Raw genomic sequence first — 24,686 nt, forward strand, 5'->3', positions numbered from 1 at the left:
AGGACAGGAGGCAAGGAACAAATCGCCCGCAGCCTGCCCCCGCCCCCATACCTGAGGGAGTTGCCCGCGGCCCTGCCCCGCCGGTACCTGAGGGAGTCGCCCGTGCACTCCCCCCCGGTACTGGAGAGAGTCTTGCCGCCCCACCCCACCCCCAGTACCTGAGGGAGTCTCGCTGCCACCGCTCCCCTCCGGTACCTGAGGGAGTCTCACCGAATTGTCCCCCTGGGTACCTGAGGGAGTCTCGCTGCCCCACCCCACCCCCAGTACCTGAGGGAATCTCGCCAACCCACCCACCCCCAGGTACCTGAGGGAGTGTCGCCGCCCTGCCCTGCCCCACCCTCGGTACCTGAGGGAGTCTCACTGCCCCGGCCCCCCCCCATGTACCTGAGGGAGTCGCCCGTGCTCCTGCCCCCCCGGTACCTGAGGGAGTCTCACTGCTCCCGCCCTCCCCCCCAGTACCTGAGGGAGTTGCCCGTGCTCCTGCCTCCCCGGTACCTGAAGGAGTCTTGCCGCCCCGCCCCCGGTACCTGATCCCTGGTACCTGAGGGAAACTCACCGCCCCACCCCCCAATACCTGAGGGAGTCTCGCCACCCCGTGCCCCCCCCCCGGTACCTGAGGGAGTCATTTTCCCACACCAGCCGCGTGCTCTCGGTCGGTGGCAGCAGCGCCCCCTCCAGGAAGAGGCTGAGCTGAGCCCAGCAGGTGATGCTGAACATTACCTGGATAAGGCTGATGAGGCCGATGACGAGGCGCACTTGGCTGGGCTCCAGCAGCAGTGAGCACAGCAAAACCCTGGCTGGGATTTAGTTGGGGTTGGTCCTGCTTTGAGCAGGGGATTGGACTAGAACCTCCTGAGGTCTCTTCCCACCTTAATCTTCTACCATTCTATGGTCACCCAGCAGCTTTGCATTGCAGACGTCACCTGTCAGTAGCAGCGGTGAACTACAGCCAGAGAACAGTGCATGCTGCAGCAGGGAATGACTGGATTGTCAATCACTCTATCACAATCGTGTTCATATGGATCATCAATAATTATTGTGGGTTTTACCGACTGGTTTTATCGTAGTATTTATTTTTGACGACTCTGGAGCTCAGTGCAGGGCCAGGGCCCATATTTCCAATATTGTTCCCTGTTTCCTCTTTTTCATAGTGACATTCATGAGTATTTGGGCACCGAGGAGCAATCTGAAGAGCTCTGTGTGGCTCGAAGGCTTGTCTCTCTCATCAACAGAAGTTGGTCCATGAAAAGATATTACCTCCCCCACCTTGGCACAGAGGAGTGTCTGTTTTAGACCCTGATCCTGCAGCTGGCTATGCATGGGCATTAGAATATGGCTGGGTGGAGCCAGATGCAGGATCAAAGCCTTAATTATCATTTAAACTCTCTGTTCCCTTTTATCCCCCCAACACACCCCTTGTAAAGTTAATCATGTAAAACAATTCTGCTCTTACGTTCTAAGGAGAACTGATATTAACATCTTAAATCCATGAGATTGATGTCAGATTTACAGGGTAGAGCCCTATGCATATGTGGAGTCTCGTTAACTTCAGTGGATTACTCACATCAGAAAAATTACTCTTGTAGATAAATGTTTTTGGTTTGGGTATCTGCAAGATAGGAGCAAGGAGTTCTTATAGAAAGTGTCAAACCTGAATACCATGAAATGAGAAGCTGAGATGTGTGGACATTAAAAGAGAGAGAGAGAAATATTTTCTTAGGATTATGTCTCCAGGAAGAATGAATTTGGAAAACCTAAATCACTAGAGAAGTTGTGGAAACAATGATTGTACATCCTTTTAGAACACACAAATCACTCACTGATTTTATATACAATTCCTTTCCTCATCTCACAGGCTGGATTTAGTGTCCAGCATCAGAAAAACCAGTAGTTCTCATGTAGACAAGCCCAATAAACCCTGTAGCACAGGGGTGGTCTAACTACGGTCCGGGAGCCGCATCTGACCCTTCAGACATTTTAATCCGACCCGCAAGCTCCCACTGGGGAGCAGGCTTGCCCCACTCCGGCACTCCAGTCAGGGAGCAGGATCGGAGGTCGGCCCTGCTCTGCACGTGCCGTGGCTCCGCACATCTCCCACAAGCAGCAGCATGTCCCCCCTCCGGCTCCTACATGTAGGGGCAGCAAGGGGGCTTCGCATGCTGGGAACCGTGGCCAACGGAAGCTGCAGGGGCAGCACCTGCAGACGGGGCAATGCACAGAGCCACCTGGCTGCACCTCCGTGTAGGAGCCAGAAGGGGAGACATGCCGCTGCTTCCGGGAGCCTGCACACCTACCCCCGTCCTGGGCCCCAAGCCCCTGCTCCAGCCCTGATCCCTCTCCCGCCCGCCAAACCCCTCAGTCCAAACCCAGAGCACCCTCCTGCACCCCCAAGCCCTCATCCCCAGCTCCACCCCAGAGCCCGCACCCCCAGCCGGAGCCCTCACCCCCTCCTACACCCCAACCCCCAATTTTGTTAGCATTCATGGCCCGCCATACAATTTCCATACCCAGATGTGGCCCTCAGGCCAAAAAGTTTGCCCACCCCTGCTGTAGCATAACAGGGAAATCAGCCGGTTTGGCAAGCCAGCTAAATCTGCCGCACAGATAGAACCACGTTAAGTGTAACTGGTATATTATCTGCAGCACAGATATCTGTTGCATTTACCATGCAGGGGAGGAGAGAGGGCGCCCTGGGGTAGTAACTGCTCCCTCTGTAACCAGAGAGCCAGCACTTCCCCTTCCACTATGCAGCTGACTAGAGACCCGAGTCATATGATTTTCAGTCAGGAAACTCCCCAGTTGCTGCAGAGATGGAGCTGCTGCTTAGACAACATGTTATCCTGCTGCTTTTCCGGCTGACTTTGGGTTCAGGTATGTTTGGTAGGGGGCTGAGTGTACGAGAGATGCATGTTTCACTAGACCTGTGAGGAGTTATTGAAGCTAGGGGTGATGGACATTACTCACAAGCACCTTTCTCATGCAACTTGCTCTAAATTGACTGTTTTATGGCTTGTCAAACTTTCAGGCATTTATTGTTAGGTGAACACTAAGGAATGAATGATGCCTTCTTTTACCCTGCATACCCACCCCCCCAGATATTTTTTGTGCTAGACCCTGGCAGAACCATCTAAATCAGATGTGCTGAGAGTTTTGTGCAGAGCTTTCAAAGTCTGATCCTTTTTAAGGGGGTCTGTTCCAGGCTCACACTGTTTTAAGCTTTGCCTGTCCTGTGACATTAATTATGTAATCCCTTTCTTGGAACACTCTGGCTGTTCCTTTAGTCTTTCGCAGTGGAAAAAGTTCCCAAGCATGTTCAGGGTCAGGCGCTAAGAATATGTAAGTACATATAAGTTGCCCCACTGAAATCAATGGCAAGTATTTGCATGACTCAGAGATCTGATCCAATGTCCTAGAACGTACATGTACATCTGCTGCGGGCGTATTCTGCACCACTCCCATCTGCAGGAGTAGCTCTTTCTTTTTACTCCTGTAAAAGTAGCCTTGTATTACTGAAGTGGTAAACAGACAGTCTCTTATTTATGTGGTATGCATAAGACCTGCTCTCTGAGGCCCTGATCCTTCAATAAGGAATATGTGGATGGCCCTTTGCCCCCACACGGAGTCCCATTGACTTTAATAGAACTTTGCATGGGTCAGTCTGCACAACCTCAGGATTGTAGGTTTGGGGATCAAGTTTGAAAATTGGGTGTGTCCAAAAATATTTGGTTGGGGGTGGTGCTTTAATTTGAACATGATGTGCCCCCTCTTTAATTTAGAGCTCTGTGCTGTGCACCCTTAAGTGTCAGTCTTTATTACGTGGCTGACTTTTTTTTCCCTGAAGAAAACGGTCCACTTCCCCTACCTGAACAGCAGGAACCTAATGTGGGGTGGGTTAAAGATGCCAGCTTGTTACACAGAACTGGATTTAGATGGAATCTAACACTCTGAACTCTGCTGCTTCTAACCCTCCCCACCATCACTGGTCTCCCAGGACAAGTGAAGATAAGTCTCTGTTGTGTAACTTTTCTCAGATAAAACATTAATCTGACGACTAAGAATAATGTAACTGAGACGTTTTGGAGCTTACTGTCAGGGCTATTGATAAGATATAAGTGGGGAGACATTGTTTGTCTTATGTGGATAATTTTCTATGCACATGATCTATTAGCCTAGGTTTTAGATGAGGGGTCATACAATTGATGATCTTGCTGGACCTCTAGGCTTCTTGAAATAACTAAATAAATTGAAAACACAAAAAGGAAAAATAGTTAACAAGCTGAAAAAACAATATTCCTTGTTCAAATTGCACCTCTCTGACTTACTGCAAGCTATTGTGTAATGCAACATTTAGGGGGTTATAAGGACTTGTAAAAATTAGGCTGCCTCTCTGCACATCAGCTGTTAAACTGCTTTCAAGCCCAGTTTCAGGATTTTTCCTGAAGTTAGAACAATAACTTCAAGACACACCGATGTTGACCATTGTAAGCAAGTGCCCAGTTAACTCCCAGTAACTGATTTAAAGTTAGAAGCACACTTCTACTGGGAAATTTATGTGGTTTAATGGCAAGCATTTTAGTTTACTTGAGGCTGACTTTCCTTCCTACCACAAGATTCTTGTGGCCTGGCCTTTTGGCTTCCACCTTCAGCTTCTATGATCCAAGCTCTTTGGTACTGGGTAATGGAGTATTCCCTGGAGTGAAGCTGCTTGAAAATTAAGGTCCCATCCTGCAGTTGGTCCAGGTTCCTATACAGATCCTTGCACCCATTTCAATGGTGCTCCCCATAGGCACATGGTCTGCTGTTCTGGATCCAATTGTAGTATCAGGGCCACAGATCTTTAGAGCTTGATACCAAACTCTCCCTGGGAGGTCATTGCTTGATTGGGCAGCAGAGACTTTTTCTTGAGTATAAGGCAAACGCATTGTTGCACTTCAAAGCAGACAGCATTTTTAGGTAATGGTAATAGTCCCAAATAGCTCGTCAACTAATGACACAGACGAATGCAGAGGACCGGTCGAGGGTGCTATCCTTATTTTTGAAACCATGACACGATGTGAACTGATGAGCTGAAGTCCATCTTGGCAGTAAGAATGAATGTGGATTATTGATGTTACAAAGTGTCAAGAAAAATATCAGAGGGTCACATCAGATCTAAAGAGAACACGGCTAAACCAATTCTGTTTATAATATCATTCTACATGGGTAACCCTTCCTCTGCTTGCAGTGTTTTCAAAACATTCGGATAACGCTGCTAGCAAATTGTAGGTTTGTTCAAGGCCATTAATGCTGCTGCTCCTGAAATCCAAGTGAAACAGCGCCCTTCAGAATAAGCAAGCACTTGAATGTGCTGTTGCAGAGATGTGGAGCAGTTCTTAACCCAAATTTCTAACCAAAAAATGGAATCATTCCAGTACTATGCTCTAGGGACCAACCTGCTTCTCAGCTACTGGACATTCCACATTGTTCTAGTGACTATTTTGTGATAAAGAAGACTAGGGAGGGGATTAAGCTTTAAAGGTCTGCTCCCTACAATGCATCTGCATCATACATCGTAGTAGATTATGCCCATTGAAGTTAATATGAGTCTTCAGCTGCCTTCACTGGACTTTGGATCAGGCCCTAATGATGACTTTTCTTAGGGCCCTTAACTTAACAATAGTTTGATACTATAAGAACATGATTTGATCTTGCCTGTAAGACTGGGACCAAACCGTTATACCCTGAGGCTGAAATCTTGGCCCCATTACAGTCAATGGAAGACTTGACATTGTCTTCAATGGCACCAGTGTTTCAGCCCGGCTCTTTGCAAGTACTAAAAGGCATGTCTGGTCCAGAAAATTTATTCCAGCATTTGGACAGCTGCACTGGTGGTAGCGATAATGGAAGGCCCCAATCCTGCTAACACTTAAGTACATGCATAACTTCATTCCTGTGGGTAGACCCACTGAAGTCAAAGTTATGCAAGTACTTAAATATTTGCAGGATTTGGGTGGAAGTGTGCGTGTAATCAAGGTTCAGGTGTTTTGTTCAGTAGTAAATATTTTTGAATGAGAGTGTTTGTAATTACCACACCCAAAATTAAAACTCATGGGTCTCAGCCAAGTCTCTTTTGGTCAAATGTTTCAAGGCCAAATGTTTCACACTCTAATTTAGGTTTGGCAAGCTGGTCAGTTGACAATGTCGGTTGATAATCAAATGACAATGTCAACTGACTGGCTATTTGATCACCGTCAGTTATCCTAACAAGAATTCTCTGCTATAGGCAGTGACCTACCTTTTTGATTGCATCATGGTGCCATTCTTTCATTTTTTAGAACTTCATTTCATTGTGTTTCATAGTTTTCTGAGTTCCAATAACAGTTAAGAACTTACTTTTTGTAGTTAGGCATAAGTATCTATCTAAGGCCTAGCCTACTGCAGACCATAAAGTCTCTCTTTGTTGTTACTATTGTTACTGTTATAATAAATTAGTTCTGTAAAATATTTGACAATTTTGACATGATTTGACAATATTTGACCTCTCATTGACCAATTATTTTTGGATTGGTCAAATGCCCCACTCTACTTGAGTGAATCAGATACCCCTTTTCTTTAGGTGCAGTTGTAAAGAAATCAAAAGAACAGAAAGAAGCATGGGGGTATGTAACAGTCAGAAGCAATGCACACATGTTCTGGTGGCTCTACTATGCAAACAACTCTGCCAAAAATTTCACAGAATTACCGCTCATTATGTGGCTTCAGGTAAGATATTGTGAAAGACATTTTTAAAGGAATCTTGATTTCTGCACCATTCAGCATAGTGATCTGCGATGATAGTCTAGCTATACAGAAATAAGATTCTGAGCTATGACTTATTCTCTGAGTCCTGTCTGAACTAGGTTTTCAGGTTAGAAAATAATACTGAACATAAATCAATTATCAAAATTAATGGGACACCTCACCTGGGATATGTGTTTAGTTCTGATCACCCTATATCAAGAAGCGTATAGCAGAAACCAAGACAGTTCATTATTCTTTGGATTGTGATTGTACTTAGTGGCCTCAACCCCTTTGTGATAAGCACCCTGCAAACACATAACTAAAGGGCAGATCCAACAGTCTGAAGTCAGAGACAATTGGTGAAAATGATTAGAGGCCTAGAAAGATTTCTGTATGGAGAGAGGGGAAAGATTGGGACTTTTAGTTTAGAGTGGAGACCAGTTCTATCCAATCAGAGTAGTTCAAGGCAATGGTGTGTGTGTGTGTGTGTGTGTGTGTGTGTGTGTGTGTGTGTGTGTGTGTGTGTGTTATACTCACACACACAAATCCTAGACAGTATATTAGAGTAGCTAATGTTGAATATAATCCACCAGTGGATGCAGTCTTTCACATTCCGGATTAATTCTGCAATGTGTAGTGCACATCCCGTGCACCTGGGGAAAACTGACTGTTATACATGCACCAGCTCAGTAGCTGACTCTTCCATACCCTACCGCACTGAAGTGTGCTCATCTCTGCATGGGAAGAAAAGCTTCAGAATGGTATCTGCCTGGCATAAAGATAATCAAATCCTCTCACAAATTAGTGATTGAGTCTTTTAAATTCCTCTCTCCACAAACAGGGCATATCTATAATGAAGGAAGACAGGGGCTCCCTTTGCATTTTAGCATGCAGCACACAAACTAGTCCTATATAACTCCAATGATCTAACTCTATTGGTGTGTCTTGATTCTAATTAGCTTTCTTGTTTTGTTTTCCTCCATAGGGAGGTCCAGGAGCTTCAGGCTGTGGATTTGGGAACTTTGAAGAAATTGGTCCCGTGGATGCAGAACTGAAACCAAGAAATACAACCTGGGTATAGTAGAAAGTTTAAGATTGGTAATCTTAGCTTTTACTCATTGACTTATAGATGAGATCCTTGCCTTCTTAGTCAGGTGATAGACCAGGACAAAAATGCCCCAAGCAGTACAGTGTCCATCTGAAATTCAACTCTTCCTAAGACCAGAATTTTTCTGTAGTTCTACTTTTGATCCAACAAAAACACTTAAAGTGGTGTTGAACCATTCTCCTCCACATGTTTGCAATCACTTGCTTATCTTTGAATACTTTCTCCCTAAAATGCTGTAGTTGGAGAAACAGCTGCTCAGAGCAGCTCATTTAAGCATAGGCTTACCCATTTGATTTGGTGGAGGAAACATGGTTTGGTGAACTTGTCGGTAATAAAACGTCTGGGACTGGGAAAAGGGGAAATCTGCCTGTATTAGTAATTGAATGGAGACTTCATACAAATCTCCTTTCTCCTGGATGTATAGCTGCAGGCAGCCAGTTTACTGTTTGTCGATAATCCCGTTGGCACTGGATTCAGTTACACAAATGATAGTGATGCGTTTGCAAAAGATCTCTCCACTGTATCTTCCGATATGCTGGTTCTGCTTAAAGAATTCTTCAGGTCTATGAAAGAATTCCAGGTAAGGAACTCTAATTTTGTTTAGCAGCGTTAAATAAAAGTGTGGTTCTAACTAAGGCATCAGAGAGGATTAGTAAACAACTAGACAGAGGAAGATAACAGCCTCTCCAGAGAGTAGCATATCCCACTAGCTACTGCACATAAGAACAGCCATATTGGGTCGGACCAATGCTCCATCTAGCCCAGTATCCTGTCTTCCAATAGTGGCCAATGCTAGGTGCTTCAGAGTGAATGAAAAGAACAGGGCAATCATCAAGTGATCTATCCCTTGTCTTCCACTCCCAGCTTCTGGCAGTCAGAGGCTAGGGACATCAGGAGCGGGGGTTGTATCCCTGACCATCTTGGTTAATCACGATTGATGGACCTATCCTCCATGAACTTACCTAAATTTTTTTATTAACCCAGTTATAGTTTTGGAATACACAACATCCCCTGGCAACGAGTTCCACAGGTTGACTGTGCATTGGGTGAAGAAGTACTTCCTATTGGTTGTTTTAAACCTGCAGGCACAACTGATGTCCTTTTCTTCTCCCCGCTTTAAAGGTGACATTGGATGTCTAACTGACATCTATTGCAGCTGCATTTATTTGTGCTGCTGTCCTTGACCCCAATCCTCCATTCTGGTCAGTGGATTCTTGTGCCTGTAGTGAGCCCCACTGAAGACAATGAAGCTCTGTGCATAGAGCATTGTAGGATTGTAGCCTCTTTAGGTGCAACTCAGAATGAACAAACAAAATAGCTAGTGTTTGAGGGATGAACAGGTGCAGTTTGGGTTTTGTGTGGGTGGCGGAGGGTGGGCAAAACGTATATTGCTCTGGGAGCCTAATAGCCTTATGGTATGGTTTCCTTTTCCAGACTATTCCATTCTACATCTTCTCAGAATCTTATGGAGGAAAAATGGCAGCTGGAATTGCTTTAGAGCTGTATAAGGTAAAGCAGATCCTTCCCTATGTGAGTAAATAACAGCTTCTTCCTTGGCAGCATGTGTATTTCTCACATCTTAAAGAAGGGTCTAATGGTGTATTTGATTTTTTGTTTTGTTTTTGAGTAGGAGCTTTTTCATTTTTAGAGAGTAAAGTTTGTTCACTGTAGACGAGAAAGATCTCAGTCAAGCTAAGAAGTGGATAACTAGGAAATGATTACATTGTGCCCCATGTCTCAGGGGTTAAATGGAGCACAGGCAGCCTGGTTGGGGTAGATTTTCAAAGGCACACAGGGTAGTCAGGTGCTCGACTCCCATTGGAAGTCAGTAGGAGTTGGGCACCCAATTCCCACTTGTGCCTTTGAAAATCTGCCCCATAAATTCTTTAGCCCAGAGTCAGTTGCTTGATTTGGATGATTCAACAATGTCCTGAATAAACCATGTGCCTCTGACAAGTGACACGGCTCTTGAGGGCTCAAGATCACTGAAAGAAGCAGCTTATTCTCAAAGGCTCAAACTGAATTAGAAATTTCATAAAACTTTGAGCTTCCATAACTGGCTTGTATAGATACAATGCACATGCAAACCATGTACTCCCTTCCTATCTTCCTTCTGCTGGTGCTGTTGTCTTATCCTATGATAATCATGTCAGGCCATGAAGTTCAAGAATGAATTCAGCGACTCTTACAGAGCCTCCTCTTACCAAGACAAGTGCCAATGATGAATTGATAGACATTTGGAACGTAAATGGACTCTCATCAGATCTCATTTGTCATTGTGTTTTGATGCTAGTTAAAATGAAAGGGTTGTTTCCTGTAACACTGTCATAAACAGACAGTTAAGGGTTAATGCCTCTTTTACCTGTAAAGGGTTAAGAAGTTCACCTAGCCTAGCTGACACCTGACCAGAGGAACCAATACGGGGACAAGGTTTTTCAAGAGGAAGGAGGGAAGTTTTCCTTTGTCTCAGTGTTCCTTAAGTTTTGTGCCGGAGAGAAAAAGATCCAGGAATCAGCCTCTTATCAGAGTAGTGAGTATTAGAGAAGAAATAAATAGGTTTATGTTTATTTTCTTTTGTGACTTGTCTTGTGCATTAGAGGGATAATCAAATTGGGATTTCTTTTGTGTAACTAAGGTTTTGCCCAGGGGAACAGCCTCTGTGTTTTGAATCTGTTGTCTGTGAGCGAAGCTTGTATGCTCTCTCCCAGAGGTTTTCCTTTCATCTTTCTTTTTTTAATTAAAAGCCTTCTTTTTAAGAACCTGATTGCTTTTTCCTTGTTTTAAGATCCAAGGGGGTTGGATCTGGACTCATCAGGAATTGGTGGGGGAAAGGAGAGGGGATGGTTAATTTCTCCTTGTTTTAAGATCCAAGGGTTTGGATCGGTGTTCACCAGGAACTTGGTGGAGAAGTCTCTCAAGGCTATCCAGGGAAGGGTTATAGTACTTGGGAGGGAGATATTTTGGGGGGGAAGACAGAGTTTCCCAAATGACTCATAAACAGCTGTTTTGAATGATTTGGGTGGTGGCAGCATACTGATCTAAGCTGGTAATTAAGCTTAGGGATTCTCATGCAGGTCCCCACATCTGTACCCTAAAGTTCAGAGTAGGGGTGAAACCTATGACAAACACAAAGGCACTTCTGCTTATCTTGCATTGTGAAGCCTGTTTCTACCATTTGCTGGTTAAGGAGAAGAACTAGCTAGAAGATCCTTGTTTACCAAAATGTGTGTTAAAAGCTGTCTTTACATTATTTTTAAAGGCTATTCACGATGGGAGCATAGAGTGCAATTTTGGTGGGGCTGCTCTTGGAGATTCATGGATTTCTCCTGTAGGTACGTTTATAGGATTTTTGTGAACTTCTCCCTCTCCCCAAAAAGTCCACCTCTGTCTAGAATACTGTCTCTGCTACTTTAAATGGAGCAGATCTCCAGTGAATGCAGGCAATCGAATCAGGGTAAATGTACATTGATGTTCCAAGGAGCTGTAATTAAACCAGCCCCACTCTAGAGGAGTCAAAAATTCAAAATGGCTAGTAACAAACTCATATTCCTTTAGATGGGTGGCCGGGGAGTCACTAAAAGTCCCTAAAAGTCACTAAAAGTCTGAAGTATTTCAGTAAACAAATGCTTCAGTTAAGGTTTAGCCACTGAAAGATTCACAAGGCTGCAACTGAAACTGTTTTCTCCGTGGTACTTAGAAGGATGGCGTGCTGAGGGAGGGCTATTCCAGCCTCCTTCCTTTCGCCCTGTGATTGGCATGCTCCTTGATTTGGTGGCTGTTGATTTTGGGCATCCAGAAACTGTGAAACTCAAATGTGAGACTGCTTGAGGCTTGATTTCTCAGAAATGCTGAGAACCCACAACTCCACCTGAACCCTGCACCTCTGAACAGCAGGTCAAAGGTGTCTCCAGGTGGGCACCCAATCTCCGGTGTACACTCTTGAATAGTTTGGCCTTATGTGATCCAAGCACATTTTAAAAATGGAGGTAGGAAAATGCCTGTTTTACCACTAGCCTCTACAGTAGGTAGGGGGCTTTACATCGGGAGGTCTAAGTGTTCCTAAATTTCCACCCCATCTGGCTTTTAAACTACTGTTTGCATTTTACCAACCATCTCTAAGTTTACCGCTAACATTAGAAGCCACCAGCCACAGCAGTGTGATAGTCAACAAAGCTAGGATGACTGTTTGCTTGGGGAGAAAATGGCAGAGTTGAAAGCATTTTTTAGGGTCCTGATCCTACAGTGAGATCTACATCGGCAGGCCCCATTGGAGGAGCTGGATTTAGATTCGGGAAGTTAGAAGGGTGGGAAGCTATAGGTTTACCTTAAATAATCTTCCCTACCTGTGCTACAAATAACAACACTGGCTTATAACTTATCTTCAAAAATCTGACTTATTTATATTTTTTGTCCTCTTGCACTGTTTTCAAACAGGTGAACATTGACTACGCAAATCTGTCTGCATGTTCTCATGCACTAGCACAGTGCTGCAATGTTTCAGTTGCAAATGCTGCAGGAGAAATGTCTATTGGTTGCTTTAAACAGTTCCATTGGCTAATGTGTGGGGAGCTAATGTCATGGTGGTGGGTTTAGGCTTTGTAAACAGCTTCAGTGCCTAAATTTTGTACTAAATTTGATCTGACAATGCCTCTTTATTGAGTAATTCATCTTTGCCTCTCTATGCTGCTGTCACTATTATCCCTGCTATATTAGAGGGAAAATTTTGTCAGAGAAATTGTTAGATGCTTGAAACCTATTTTGTTTCTCTAGATTCTGTGCTTTCCTGGGGGCCTTACCTTTACAGCACTGTAAGTATCTACTCCATCTCTGCTATTTGCAATAAGTGTTCTGGTTTTTAAGGCTTCATTCAAGACCTTATATTATACAATTTAAATCCAAGAGGAGACTTCCATTTCTAGGTTAGCTTTCAACCAGTACAATGATAATTATACTGATAATTAACAGGGCATGACATAGACTTATGGCCTCAAATCAAATTCCTTCCATGAAAATTGGTTGTTCTCTCCCTGTTTGCATTCCAGTCTCTCCTTGATGATCAAGGTCTAGTGAAGGTGACTGCCGCTGCCAAAAAGGTCATGAATGCAGTGAATAAAGGGCAGTACACACTGGCCACTTTGCTCTGGTGTCATACCGAGGATGTAATTGAACAGGTATGAAAATGCTGTCTAGCATCAAGATTTGTAAGTTACTTATGCTAATTGCTTATGGAAATGAACAAATTCAGGTAACGCTCTGCTATTAACGTACAGAAGGGGCAGATTTTCCATTATCCCGCTCCTTGTGCAGTTGTTCACACCAGTGCACTCAGTGTGCCACCATGCTGACTTGAAAGCATTTGATGCTGTCTTTGCACTGGTGTTAATGACTACACAAGGTGGTAGGCAATGTAGAATGAGGCCCAGATGGGTGCGAAGCAGTACAGCACTAAGGTTTTGATTCAGTAAAGCACTTAAACAGATGATTTAAAGTAAAGCACATAAATAAGACCAGCTGCAGTGTGTATGTAACAGGGGATGGCACAGCTGCTCCACTTTGGTTGTTGCTAAGGAATGATTTATGATTTCTACATCAGAACGTCTAAATATTTAAAATTTAATTATGGGAAATTTGTAGGATCTTGTTTTTAATTCTGAGTAACTTTAATGGAAACACATCTCTTTTCTGGTCCATGTCCAGTCTATTGGCTGTATTAGGGATGTGGTGAATCCACAATTCTTGGATATGATGAATTGGCTGCATCAGTTGTTCCAGAATATGGATGTCAGATATTGAATGTCACTATCAGAAGGGAGCGCGTGGGATGGCTGAGGCTGGTGTGATAGGAGGAAACTGAGCAATGGGAAGCCTCACATAGGGAAGGTCTGGCCAAAGGAAGCATCTGGGAGTTCTGTGGCACTGAGACTATGGCTGCAGCTGGTGGAAACTCTGGAGCCATGGATGGGGTGGCGGGATTCAAGGAGATTCCCTCCTCTTCAAGGCTAGGTAAGAAAATGAGTAGCAAGGCCTATGCTCTCCCTCACTCTCTCTCACACACAGTTGTGTGTGAACCTTGGGAACTGGAAAAATCCCTTTCCCAAAACCCATCATCAAAAAGGAGGGGAGCAAGGGACCAAATGTCTAGTCTGATATATCCTCTTCTCTCCCTCTTTCAGAACACTGACAACGTGAATTTCTATAACATCCTAGCCAAAAAGTCTCCAGATCTCAAAGCCTCGAAACATGAAAATACCCATCTTCGTAAGTTGAGAGGAGCACGTTTATGAAGTTAAGCTTCCAAGGGCCTGATTTGCAGAGGTGCTGAGCACCCAGACGTGTGGTTGTAGGCGGTAGGAACTGTCAGTGGCTACCACATCTTGCAAAGATGCCTCCAGTGTTCTCAAGTCCTGAACCTACTGGCCTCCGTACAAGGAGGGCTTGAAGAATACTCTTGAGGGATATACCACAGCTCTTCTGTGGCATATGATTCCACCTAGATACACCCTGTGCACCCTGGATATTAGTCACAGGCAGTAATAAATACATTACCGTGGAACTTCACAACCTATGAACTAACTATGTCCTCCAAACACTTGCATGAGATGATCTGATTAGACACTTGCCTCCATCAGCCTTCACGCCATCACTTCTTCATCGCCTTTAAATGTTGACATGGAAATAAAATAACTGTTTTTATTACTGTCTCTGTTGGCTCCCAGAGACAGATGAGGGTGGAGAGATGAGGTGAAGAACCCTCCTTACTTTTAAAAGTAACAAGTGGTTGCAGGTCAAAACTAACTCGTCTGGTGATGAGAAGAGTTGATGTTCAGGCTTACTAGCTAAACAGAAACTTAGCCCCAGAAATGTATTGTTGGGAACAATATGCCCTGGCAGAAAAAGGAACAAGATAATGACTCTGTTCCTCTTCTATCTTCTGACCATGCTATAGGCTGATTCTATCTTCTACTGTAGACCTCTTAAAAATCAGCAAGTCTCTTCCTCTGTGTACTATTGCGGTTTCAACAGCAAAGAGTTTCTTAGGTCTGAACTGAATGAGCCTCGATAAGACTTGTTTTTGCCTTGTGGTGTTTGTTTATCAGACACCATCTTCATGCCTATCAATCATCTTTAAATCCAACACCCTGTGCCGCAGAATAAACTCTTTTCTTTCCTTTCAGTTAAACTTTACCAGCGCCATGTCGAACGTCTGCATAAGGACAGCTTAAGTGACCTGATGAATGGACCCATCCGAAAGAAGCTGACAATCATTCCTGACTCTGTCACGTGGGGAGGTACCTTCCTACCCTCTGACATGGCTCTAATGGGCAGCTTGTCACTTACACAATATTGTAGTCTGTTCAAAGCAGTCTTGATGCTGTACCACAAAGTCTCCCTGACTTGCTTGTTAAAATTCTCATCCTGCTTGGGCCCAACTGTGGGACAGGCTCCTAAAAAGGACCCACAACAGGGAACTGGGCAGGCCTATGGGCATAGGCATGATTCTGGTCCTTGTGTCTTCCTCTCTAGCCTGCCAGGGTCTAACTAGGTGCACACCCTGGCACGGAGAGTATGCCTCATGCCTGAGCAGCTGAAACCTATCTGTGCAACTCAGTCTGCCAAAAGGATTCCTAGCCATTCTCCTCTCCAGAAAGCCAGTGCTGTGAGAGTTCAGGGAAAGGAGGGTGTAAATCAAACCAGAGGGAAACAGAGTAATGCTGAATACCTGCCAACACCCCTCCAGATCTGTAATGGGAGATGGAAACTGACAAATCCGCATGTGAAGTACTGTTAGAAACATGTCCTGTGCTGCTTTGATAGCCCCTGTATATATGTGGAATTTGGCCATTCTCCATTTCTCTCCAGTCACTCAGACTGATCATTGTGGTCTGGAATGTACCGTTCCAGTGCTTGCTTTTCTGCAGCAACGAATTGCATTTCACAACTCTTGGCAAGCCCTGCTGCTGATGCTTCCATTTAAAGATGACACACTTAGTCAATTGCTCTGTCTTTCATGTTTGGATCTGTCTGAATAGGTCAGTCAAAAGAAGTCTTCTTACACATGGCCGAAGACTTCATGAAGCCTGTCACTGATATTGTGGATGCGCTGCTGGCAGCCAATGTCAATGTTACTGTCTATAACGGACAGCTGGATCTCATTGTGGACACCATGGGTAAGGATTCATTCTTCTTCTCTCTGAAGAGAAAGATGTACACTGGTCATTAACATTTGTACTTGAATCTGTATGCCGGCCCCTATACAATCCCCCCATTCATAGTACTTACATAGTCCCCACTACTATAATACCTACGCACCTCACAGTCTTTAATGTATTTGTCCTCACAACACCCCTGAGGAAGGGCAGTGCCATTTCCCCTGTTTTATAGATGGGGAACCAAGGCAAGAAAGGACTAAGTGACTGCCCCAAGGTCACACATGAAGTCTGTGGCAGAGCAGGGAAGTGAACCCAGGTTCCCAGGGCCTAGGCTACTGCTCTAACCAATGGATTATCCTTCCTCTACATTGAGGTACATTTCTATATCTTACAAATCACACTTTGTCACCTTTTCAGGAACACAGGCAATAGACACATAGATCTTATGCGCTTTAAAGTTTTCTTGGAGAGGGTTTAAGCTGGGTTTGTTCCCAGAAAAGACCAGGAATTCAGTTCCCAAAATCCACAGATTCCTCACTCACCCACCCACACACACTCCGTGGTGCAGTGATGGGAGGGCAGCTCTATGTGGGGGTTAGTGCCTCCAACTGCTCCCGGGTGCTCTTCCTCCATGCTGTCCCTTAGTACTCTTTGCAGAGCTCCCTGACTGCTGCTGGGAGAAGCAACATGGCCCATATACTCCACACACATTTTTGCATCCCTGTAGAGCCCCTATATTAGTTTTTTGGAAGGACACAAGGGAGCTGGCTGCCCCCTGACTATCCCATCCTGCTCAGACCCATGGGCTTGGGTCCCCTCCTTTCTGCTCACACGATGCTATGGGAGAGAGAGCATAGGTGGGTATGGCTGCTTCTTCCATGTAGCGTTCCACTGAAGCTATTGACCAGACCTAGAAAAGTCTGTTTGCCGTGCTGGATAGTTAACTATCCCTAAATAATTCTCAGTTAATTAGATTAAAGCCCACTCTGCTGGGAGCATTAACTCTACGCTGATGTGACTGGTAGTAAATGATGGTACCTGAGGCCAATTTTTTCCCCTTCTATGGCAAAATAAGATCACTAAAAGCAGACTTGAAAAGTGGCTTTCAAGCAGTTTTTTTTAAACAAGGACTGTTTCTTTCAGAAGTTCCAAGTGGCTTATAAAATACACACAGTGGTTGAGACATCCGAAAAGATGCACCAAAATGGGCACATTGCGTCACTCAGTAAATCATGCAACGCTTCCGTATGTGCCAATAGTTCCAGCTCAGTCTGCTGAAGCGGTTAGTGCGGCTCTCCTCATCCAGAAGAACAGCTGCACACTCAATTGGGCTGCACCTCGGAGTTGTACTTTGAGAGATACAGCTCAGAATCTGTCCCGCAGTCCTGAGGACACTGCTAACCATAGTTCCATGAGGAATAGGATTCACTGTTGGAAACTCACTTTGCAAGAGTTGGGAGGTAGAAATTACGTTTGAAGGGAAATGCTGGCCTAGGTCTCAGATCACAGGGATTTGGTGCTAGGAGATATCCCCCCCACTCTAAGAATTTGATCACATTAGTTGCATCTCTGCCATGCTTAACTCCAGCTTCTTGAATTACATACTATGACGTAACTCCTAACTATGTCGATGTAGTGTAGTTTGCCAAGCGCAGCAATCCAAACCTTGCTACTCCTGAGATGGAGCCAACAATAAGGGTAGATCCTGGTTTGTTTGTTTGTTTTATTGCTGTCTGACCCTAGCCATTATTGGGGATGTGATTTACTTCATTGTCTTTTCTCTTATGTCTTTCCAGGCATCACAGATTACGCTGGTGGCGTATTTTGTTGTTACCTATTTTACTACGTGCTAGGTATTTTATAGCACAAAGAAAGAAGTAGCCCCTCCTCTCCAAAAGCACAAATAACTGAATTATCATCTTTCCGGCCTGATGCTCTGACTCTGTCAACCATCCCCCTGCACAGAGCCACACCTAGTTGAATCCCTCCACTGGATGCCCCTTACCCACTAGATCAGGTGCAGGCTTCTTGCCCTCTCCTTTAAGGTCCTTCCCAGTTCTGCCTCTCCATACATTTTACCACATCACCCCATCCACTCTAGCCTTGCTCCCCCATTATGTCTACTTCCCCCTGTGACAGGGTTGGGATTCATCACCACGGCGCTTCCCACTGATCGCTCCGGGAATTAGTTCAGTCCTTGGCGGGGCACCCTCTGCTGCTGGTGTCCCATCCATCCTCTGCTCTCTGCTGGTGTCCAGACCCACGTTGCTCCCCGCTCAGCGATGTCCATTTCAGGCCACTGCCCTCCGGCAATGCCCCCTAGTCTATCCTCACCCCCTTCTGGGGGTGGGGGGTTTAACCACAATCTTTCCCTTCAGCCACAGTGACCAACCACACCCCAAAGTCTAACCCCATGTGTCAGGGGTCTGGTGCAGTCCACTATGGCCAGTTCAACAGCCAGGTGTAATACAAGAAGGAAGGGGGAGACCCAGGCCCACCCTCTACACTGGGTCCCGACCCAGGGACCCTTTGGCAGCAGCCTTCCTGGCCTCCATCTCTCCCCTTGTGCACCTCTCTCCCTGGGCCATTTCCCCTTCAGCCTCTTTGTACCGGGTTAGGCCCTTCCCTCAGGGCCTGCAGGCTGGAGTTCCCTTCTGCTCCCCCAGGCCTGCCTAGCACTGCGCTGTCCCAGGTGCTGGTCTCCTCACTCAGGAGACAGACCTTCCCCCTCTAAAGGTCTGGGAGAGACTGCCTGCGCCTTTCCTGGGCAGCCTTTATATAGCGTCTAGCCTAGCCCTCATTGGCTGGCTCTAATCTTAGCCCTGATTGGCCCCCAGTAAACCCTTCTTTAGTTGGCTGCTGGCCTGCGCAGCCGCTCTGGCCTACTCTAGTCCCCAGTCACACACCCCCACACAAGAATTTATGGGCCTTCTTCCAGGCAGCCCCCTATATGAGGAAGGCCCTCTAAATTTATCAGTAAAGCCAATGCCCCCCTCCCTTCCCATCAAATACTCTCACAACCTACTTTTTCCATGATGCCTCCACATAATTAGCCTACTAACTAATCACAAACTAAGGAGCTGTGAGGTGACTATATATTTATATATGCAAAACATGACTGGTGTACATAAAAAAAATGGACATATTTATTTCATTCCTTTCTCCTGCCCTACTGATATTGATTGTATCGGATGGCAGGCCCTTTGGGACAGGGACCATGTCTTATTATGTGTTTGGACAGAACCTAGTACAAGGTGGCCCAATGCTGACTGAGGACTCTGGGCGTTACCAGAATAGAAACCATTAATAATGGTGTCGGAAGTGACACAAGGAGTGAGCCTAATGATCAGTCTGGAGAGGGTGGGGTTGAAGGACATGTGCAAATGCCCAAGAGCACATGCTTGCTCGGCTTAAGCACATGTACATTGCAGTTGCTCAAAAGTTTTTGTTTGTCTTTAAGAGACTCCACACTTGTGAAATGAAGCTTGTGGTCCACATTAGGTGTCACTGGAATATCTCATTCTGCAGCAAATCCCCAGAGTTCATTCTGTTTCCTTTTTTTCCTTTGTTAAAATAGTCTCCTGTACTGATCTGGGCAAACAATCCTCTCGTATTATGGAGTTTTATTGCTGTAATCTCTCAGCCCCTAATTGCTAAGAATAGACGACCCAAAGTTCTCCTTTTCAATTCCTTTTCATGGACAGCCCAGCAATCAATAATTCTTTAAATAGATGCTGTTTAGGACGTCAAAACTGGTAAGACAAATTGGAGTGCCACAAATTGCTAATTTTGAGGAAAAATTAAGCTGCACTTCTTACAGCATGAATTGCTGTAGTAACTGAGCGGTGGTTTTAAAAACAGTAATAGCTTTTTTAAATGTCCTGGAACTGGTCTCTTTATTTGCTGTCTCAACACTCTTCTCCTCCCTAGCTTGGGTCTTGAAAACAGATGTCGCCTTTTCAGACTCTCCTGGTTGAACGACTGTAACAAACAGCAAAACACTGGCCCTAATGCAGAGCGAGTTTCCAACGTGTGCTTGTGCTATCACAGCTTGTGCTGTCAGCTTGATCCTGCAGGGTGCTGAACAGCCTCGATTCCTACAACCTGGGGGACAGGGAGTCCAGCAACGTGCAGGACCGGGGCTTGTATTGGTATCGATATACATTTAGAACCAGAATGAGGCTTATTTTGCCCAAGTATGCATTATGGTGGGAACCACCTAACATTGGTCTTGTGTGCCCCCCTGAGCTGAGGAATTCCTACCTGCCGGTGTTTCCATCTTTAGGTTTCTGTGGAGCAAGGGAGGGCTTCAGGATGTTGTGTGCGAAGGGGAATGACAATATGCTGGAGTTGCTATTGCATAAAAATGCATCAAATAAAAATGACTTGCTTACAAAATCAGACATCAAAATATAAACGTGTCACAGTTCTTAGAACTGATCAAAACCCTTCGGTCAACTTTTGGAATTTTCACAAGCCTCTGTCCCCCAGGGAAGAATATCCTTTGAAATTTTTAATGAAAAGTTGTTGGTTTTTTTTGTGGTTGCAAAAAAAAAAAAAATTTGTTTGAACATTCAACATTTTTTGACCGACTATACTTGCTATATATTTGTTCATATCGCGTCTAGAATAATGGGACACCAATCTCAGTTGGGACCTTTAGATGCTGCCTTAATATAAACAATTAATAATGAACCATAACTCTTCTATCCCTAACTTAGGCCAGGAGGCATGGGTTCGGAAACTGAAATGGCCTAAACTGAAGCAGTTCAGCCAACAAAAATGGAAGGCTCTGTATGGATCTCCAGAGTCCTCTGAGACAGCTGCTTTCCATAAGTCCTATGAGAACTTGGCCTTCTACTGGATTCTAAAGGCTGGGCACATGGTAAATAGCACATTTGCTGAAAGACAAAAGAAACCTAATATTAGTCAAGTTGTAAATGATGTATCTGTCTGCTTTGCCTGCATAATATGGCTAAATGCTTTCCCACATTTGCATGAACACTCCAGAATCAGACTATGTAGATTATTCCTTTGATTAATTAACTTCCTGGTTTGGAGATGTGGCTTACACTCAGACTTTGCATAATACCCAGCACAGACTTAATGGGCCTTATTCTCCCTTTCTCTGTACTGGTGTCAATGACTATGCATTGTGTGAAGCACAGGTTGTAAAACGCTGCCTTTCTGGTTTGGTAGCATTTTACACCCAGTACTTTGCTCGGGTTTAATTGACCATCGAATAAGGTAATGGAAAATCAGATCTTAATTCAATACTGTCTCTCTAAATTGTTTGAACAAAGAGCGGTAATCTGCATTTCATCCATCTTTGTAACAGGGTGTAGATGTATCTACTGTATTGAGAAAAATGTAATCTTTATGTTCTGTACAACAATCCAGAACCATGGGAGGAGGGTAAATCTTAATTGCACTTTCCTTGCAGAGTCCAAAATATTAGAAGCCTATTCAGTCAACACACTGAGGCTTGTTTAAGGGTTTGTTTACACTGGCACTTTACAGCGCTGCAACTTTCTCGCTCAGGAGTGTGAAAAAACCTCCCCCTGAGTGCTGCAGGTTTCAGCCCTGTAAAGTACCGGTGTCGACAGTGCACCTCATGGAGGTGGTTTGTTTAGAGCGTTGGGAGAGTTCTTTCCCAGCGCTATGCCACGACTACACAAGCCATGTTAAAGCGTTGCCGCGGCAGCCCTTTAACATTGCCGGTGAAGATGTGCCCTAAGTCAGTGCTTCTCAAAGCCAGTCCGCCGCTTGTGCAGGGAAAGCCCCTGGCAGTCCGGGCCAGTTTGTTTACCTGCCGTGTACGCAGGTTCGGCTGATCGTGGCTCCCACTGGCTGCGGTTCGCTGCTCCAGGCCAATGAGAGCTGCTGGAAGCGGTGGCCCGCACATCCCTCGGCCTGCGCCGCTTCCCGCAGCCCCCATTGGCCTGGAGCGGCGAACCACGGCCAGTAGGAGCCGCGATCGGCCGGACCTGCCAACACGGCAGGTAAACAAACTGGCCTGGACCACCAGGGGCTTTCCCCGCACAAGCGGCGGCCCGACTTTGAGAAGCACTGCCCTAAGTGAAGAGCACCAAACTGTATCTAGCAGCTTCCCAGCCGGAAACAGTTTCAGAATGCAGCCACCTTAATTCACTTCTGTTTCTTGGCCTTGCCATGGAATTTCCCATAATTAGTGACTTTTAGGCCTTCAATGAATATTTGTTTCCACCATCCTAATGCCCTGCTAGTTGCACTCTTTATTTCCCTCCTTAGCAGAAAAGTCTTAATACATATAAATCCTCTCCCTTAATGACCCTCGAGAAATGTTACCACTGGGAGCACCAAAAAGTAGAACTAAAGGACTCAAGAGCTGATTATCCTTTAACTGGCTTTTTTTTTTAAATGGGAGTACATCTATTGTCTTCAGTAAAGTTACTCCCACTGGTGTAAGACTAGCATGAGATCAGAATCAGGCCCTGTCTTCCTTCCCGCAACCTTGGAAACAAAAAACCAACCAAACTCTGAACTGCATCCTATTTATTTTCACTAGTGCTAGAGCAAGAGCCTAAGCTTGCTTCTAGATTAGGGACATTCCCCTGGCCGTGTATCTGCTTGAGGCACATGGAATTTGCTTCGAATGTTGTCAGTTCTCACTGCTTGGGAGGAAGATTGGCCTTCTGTTTAAGGCCCAGAACTGGGAGTTAGGAGACCTGTTTTCTCTTCCTGGCTCTGCCACATATTCCTGTTTGACCCTGGGAAAGTCACTTTAACCTCTCTGTGCCTCTGTTTCCCCATCTTTACCTGACTGCAGTCCTCACTTGGAAGGCACTCTCACAATGCACTAATACCAGGGAGCAAGGTGAAGGCTGTCCTAGAAAAGCAAGCTAAATATTAGTGTGACTATGAAACATCTAGAGCTAGCAGTCTGCTTCCGCATAGCAATTAATAACACACTCTCTTTCCCTATGGTAGGTACCATCTGATCAAGGGGACATGGCGTTGAAAATGGTCAGGATGGTGACACAACAGAAACACTGGTGAAATGGATGCCAGCTGGCATGGTTTTCACATACAACTCCGGTGCTTTAGCAGAACTTGTGCCACAGACTGAACTTCAGAAGGAGCAATCACTCTGTGGAAAGTTAGCCTCTTTTACACTTTGGTAATGTGCAAGGCATTTAAGGAGATGCATGGTTATTCTTAAATGAAATGCTGCCTTTGAATCTGTAAACTGTGATTCTCTGCCTCAATACTGCTCACCCTGACTTTTCCTATGAGAACTTCACTCTGATAAATAACACACTCCGACGCTTCTTTGAGGATTGCCCAAATGCTCTTTGTCTGTTTATGCAGCAATATTAAGATGAGTTTGCAGCTCTAAAGATTCAACCTCAGGCAGCAAGCCTGCTTCCATAAGCTGCGGATGCTTTTTCCTAAAGGGATGACTTGGCATCTGAGTCAGACAGCATCGTTTTCTAGCTAGACGCCGCAGAGTGGCTGTGCTAGGACTTCATTTTGGATACAGATCCAGTTTGGACTGAGGTGTGTGTTCATACTGAACGACTCTTTCTACTCTTGAGCCTCCTCTTTCTTGTGCATTACCTAAGATTCGTTTTTTAATGCACTCAGTGCCACACAATCATCTCTCAGTACTTAATGTGAGAATAAACAATGTGCCAATACTTTCTCTTCATAGAACGAGCCAAAGTTCTAATGGATAAGAGCTGCTGGGCTCCTGGCCTCAACCCAGAAAGCGAATAGGAGAAGGTTATTTAAGCGATAAGGAGGAGGCATAAGTCAGAACAAATACCCCATCCATATTTTTCTAGAACTTGGATTGAGTCTTGCCGTGAGCTATTGGCTTTGCCATTTGAAGTGGAGATTCTTTATAAAGTGTACTTATCCCAGTTCCCAAGTGAAAACAATCACACACATGAGGTATTTGAATCACTTCATTCCTGGTGTACAGCTGCAATCCCCTTTGAAAATGACCCTTTTTATTGACACTCAGGCAGCTTGTTCCAGTTGTCAGAATCCTAAATAAATAGCAAACAGCCCTGTGCCTCCCCACATATGAAACGTAAGAGTATTAGCGTAGCAACTATTGCAGTGTAATGCTGTGTAAACACATGTGCACAAACTCTGCTGTTAGAGCATAAATAAGCTGAAACTGTGCTATGGGGAACTTTGGCAATGCAGAAACAATCTACCTTTCCAGTAAACCAGTGGATCTCACTTAAATGCTGCACCTCGTGGAATCAAGTTGATTTGATGCTAAAACCTTGTACCTCTATGGTCTGGCTTTGGGGAATAAAACCCTCAGTGCTAAATAATGAATCCAATAGTTACAACTATGCTGATCTATATATTGATCCTGCTCTTGTCACATTTTTTAACATGTTCTTGAAGCCAAATAAAAGCCAATATTGTAATGGATTATAGCACTTTCTGCCTAAAAGCAGCAATGGGAGGATACTGCCATGTGCCCCCATACGTTATAGGTATATAAGTGGTAGGTAGCTAACAGCAGCAAGTTTCTTCTCCCCGTGCCCAATGCAGAGAAAGTGTGGAGGGCAAGAATCCACCTGGAACCAGTGACTTAGAGGAACAGCTGGTTATGATCTAAGGGAGGGATACAAGCAATTTGCCTTGTTCCTTCAATGGGGAATCAT

At 45.0% G+C, this 24,686-nt stretch overlaps 1 protein-coding gene across 1 annotated transcript; it reads left to right on the forward strand.

The window, feature by feature from the left end:
• The first annotated feature begins 2,727 nt into the window (after nt 1-2,727).
• LOC135974798 (retinoid-inducible serine carboxypeptidase-like) lies at nt 2,728-24,450 on the forward strand. The gene is made up of 13 exons (XM_065563533.1): nt 2,728-2,871; nt 6,596-6,741; nt 7,745-7,834; nt 8,292-8,447; nt 9,302-9,376; nt 11,127-11,199; nt 12,638-12,675; nt 12,910-13,038; nt 14,041-14,125; nt 15,043-15,156; nt 15,898-16,035; nt 20,739-20,902; nt 22,987-24,450. Exons 1-13 carry the CDS (start codon nt 2,811-2,813, stop codon nt 23,053-23,055), a joined length of 1,338 nt encoding a protein of 445 aa, XP_065419605.1. The 5' UTR covers nt 2,728-2,810; the 3' UTR covers nt 23,056-24,450.
• Nucleotides 24,451-24,686: the final 236 nt, after the last annotated feature.

This window comes from Chrysemys picta, chromosome 12, assembly GCF_011386835.1.
Source record: "Chrysemys picta bellii isolate R12L10 chromosome 12, ASM1138683v2, whole genome shotgun sequence".
In the NCBI taxonomy this organism is placed as follows: domain Eukaryota; kingdom Metazoa; phylum Chordata; order Testudines; family Emydidae; genus Chrysemys; species Chrysemys picta.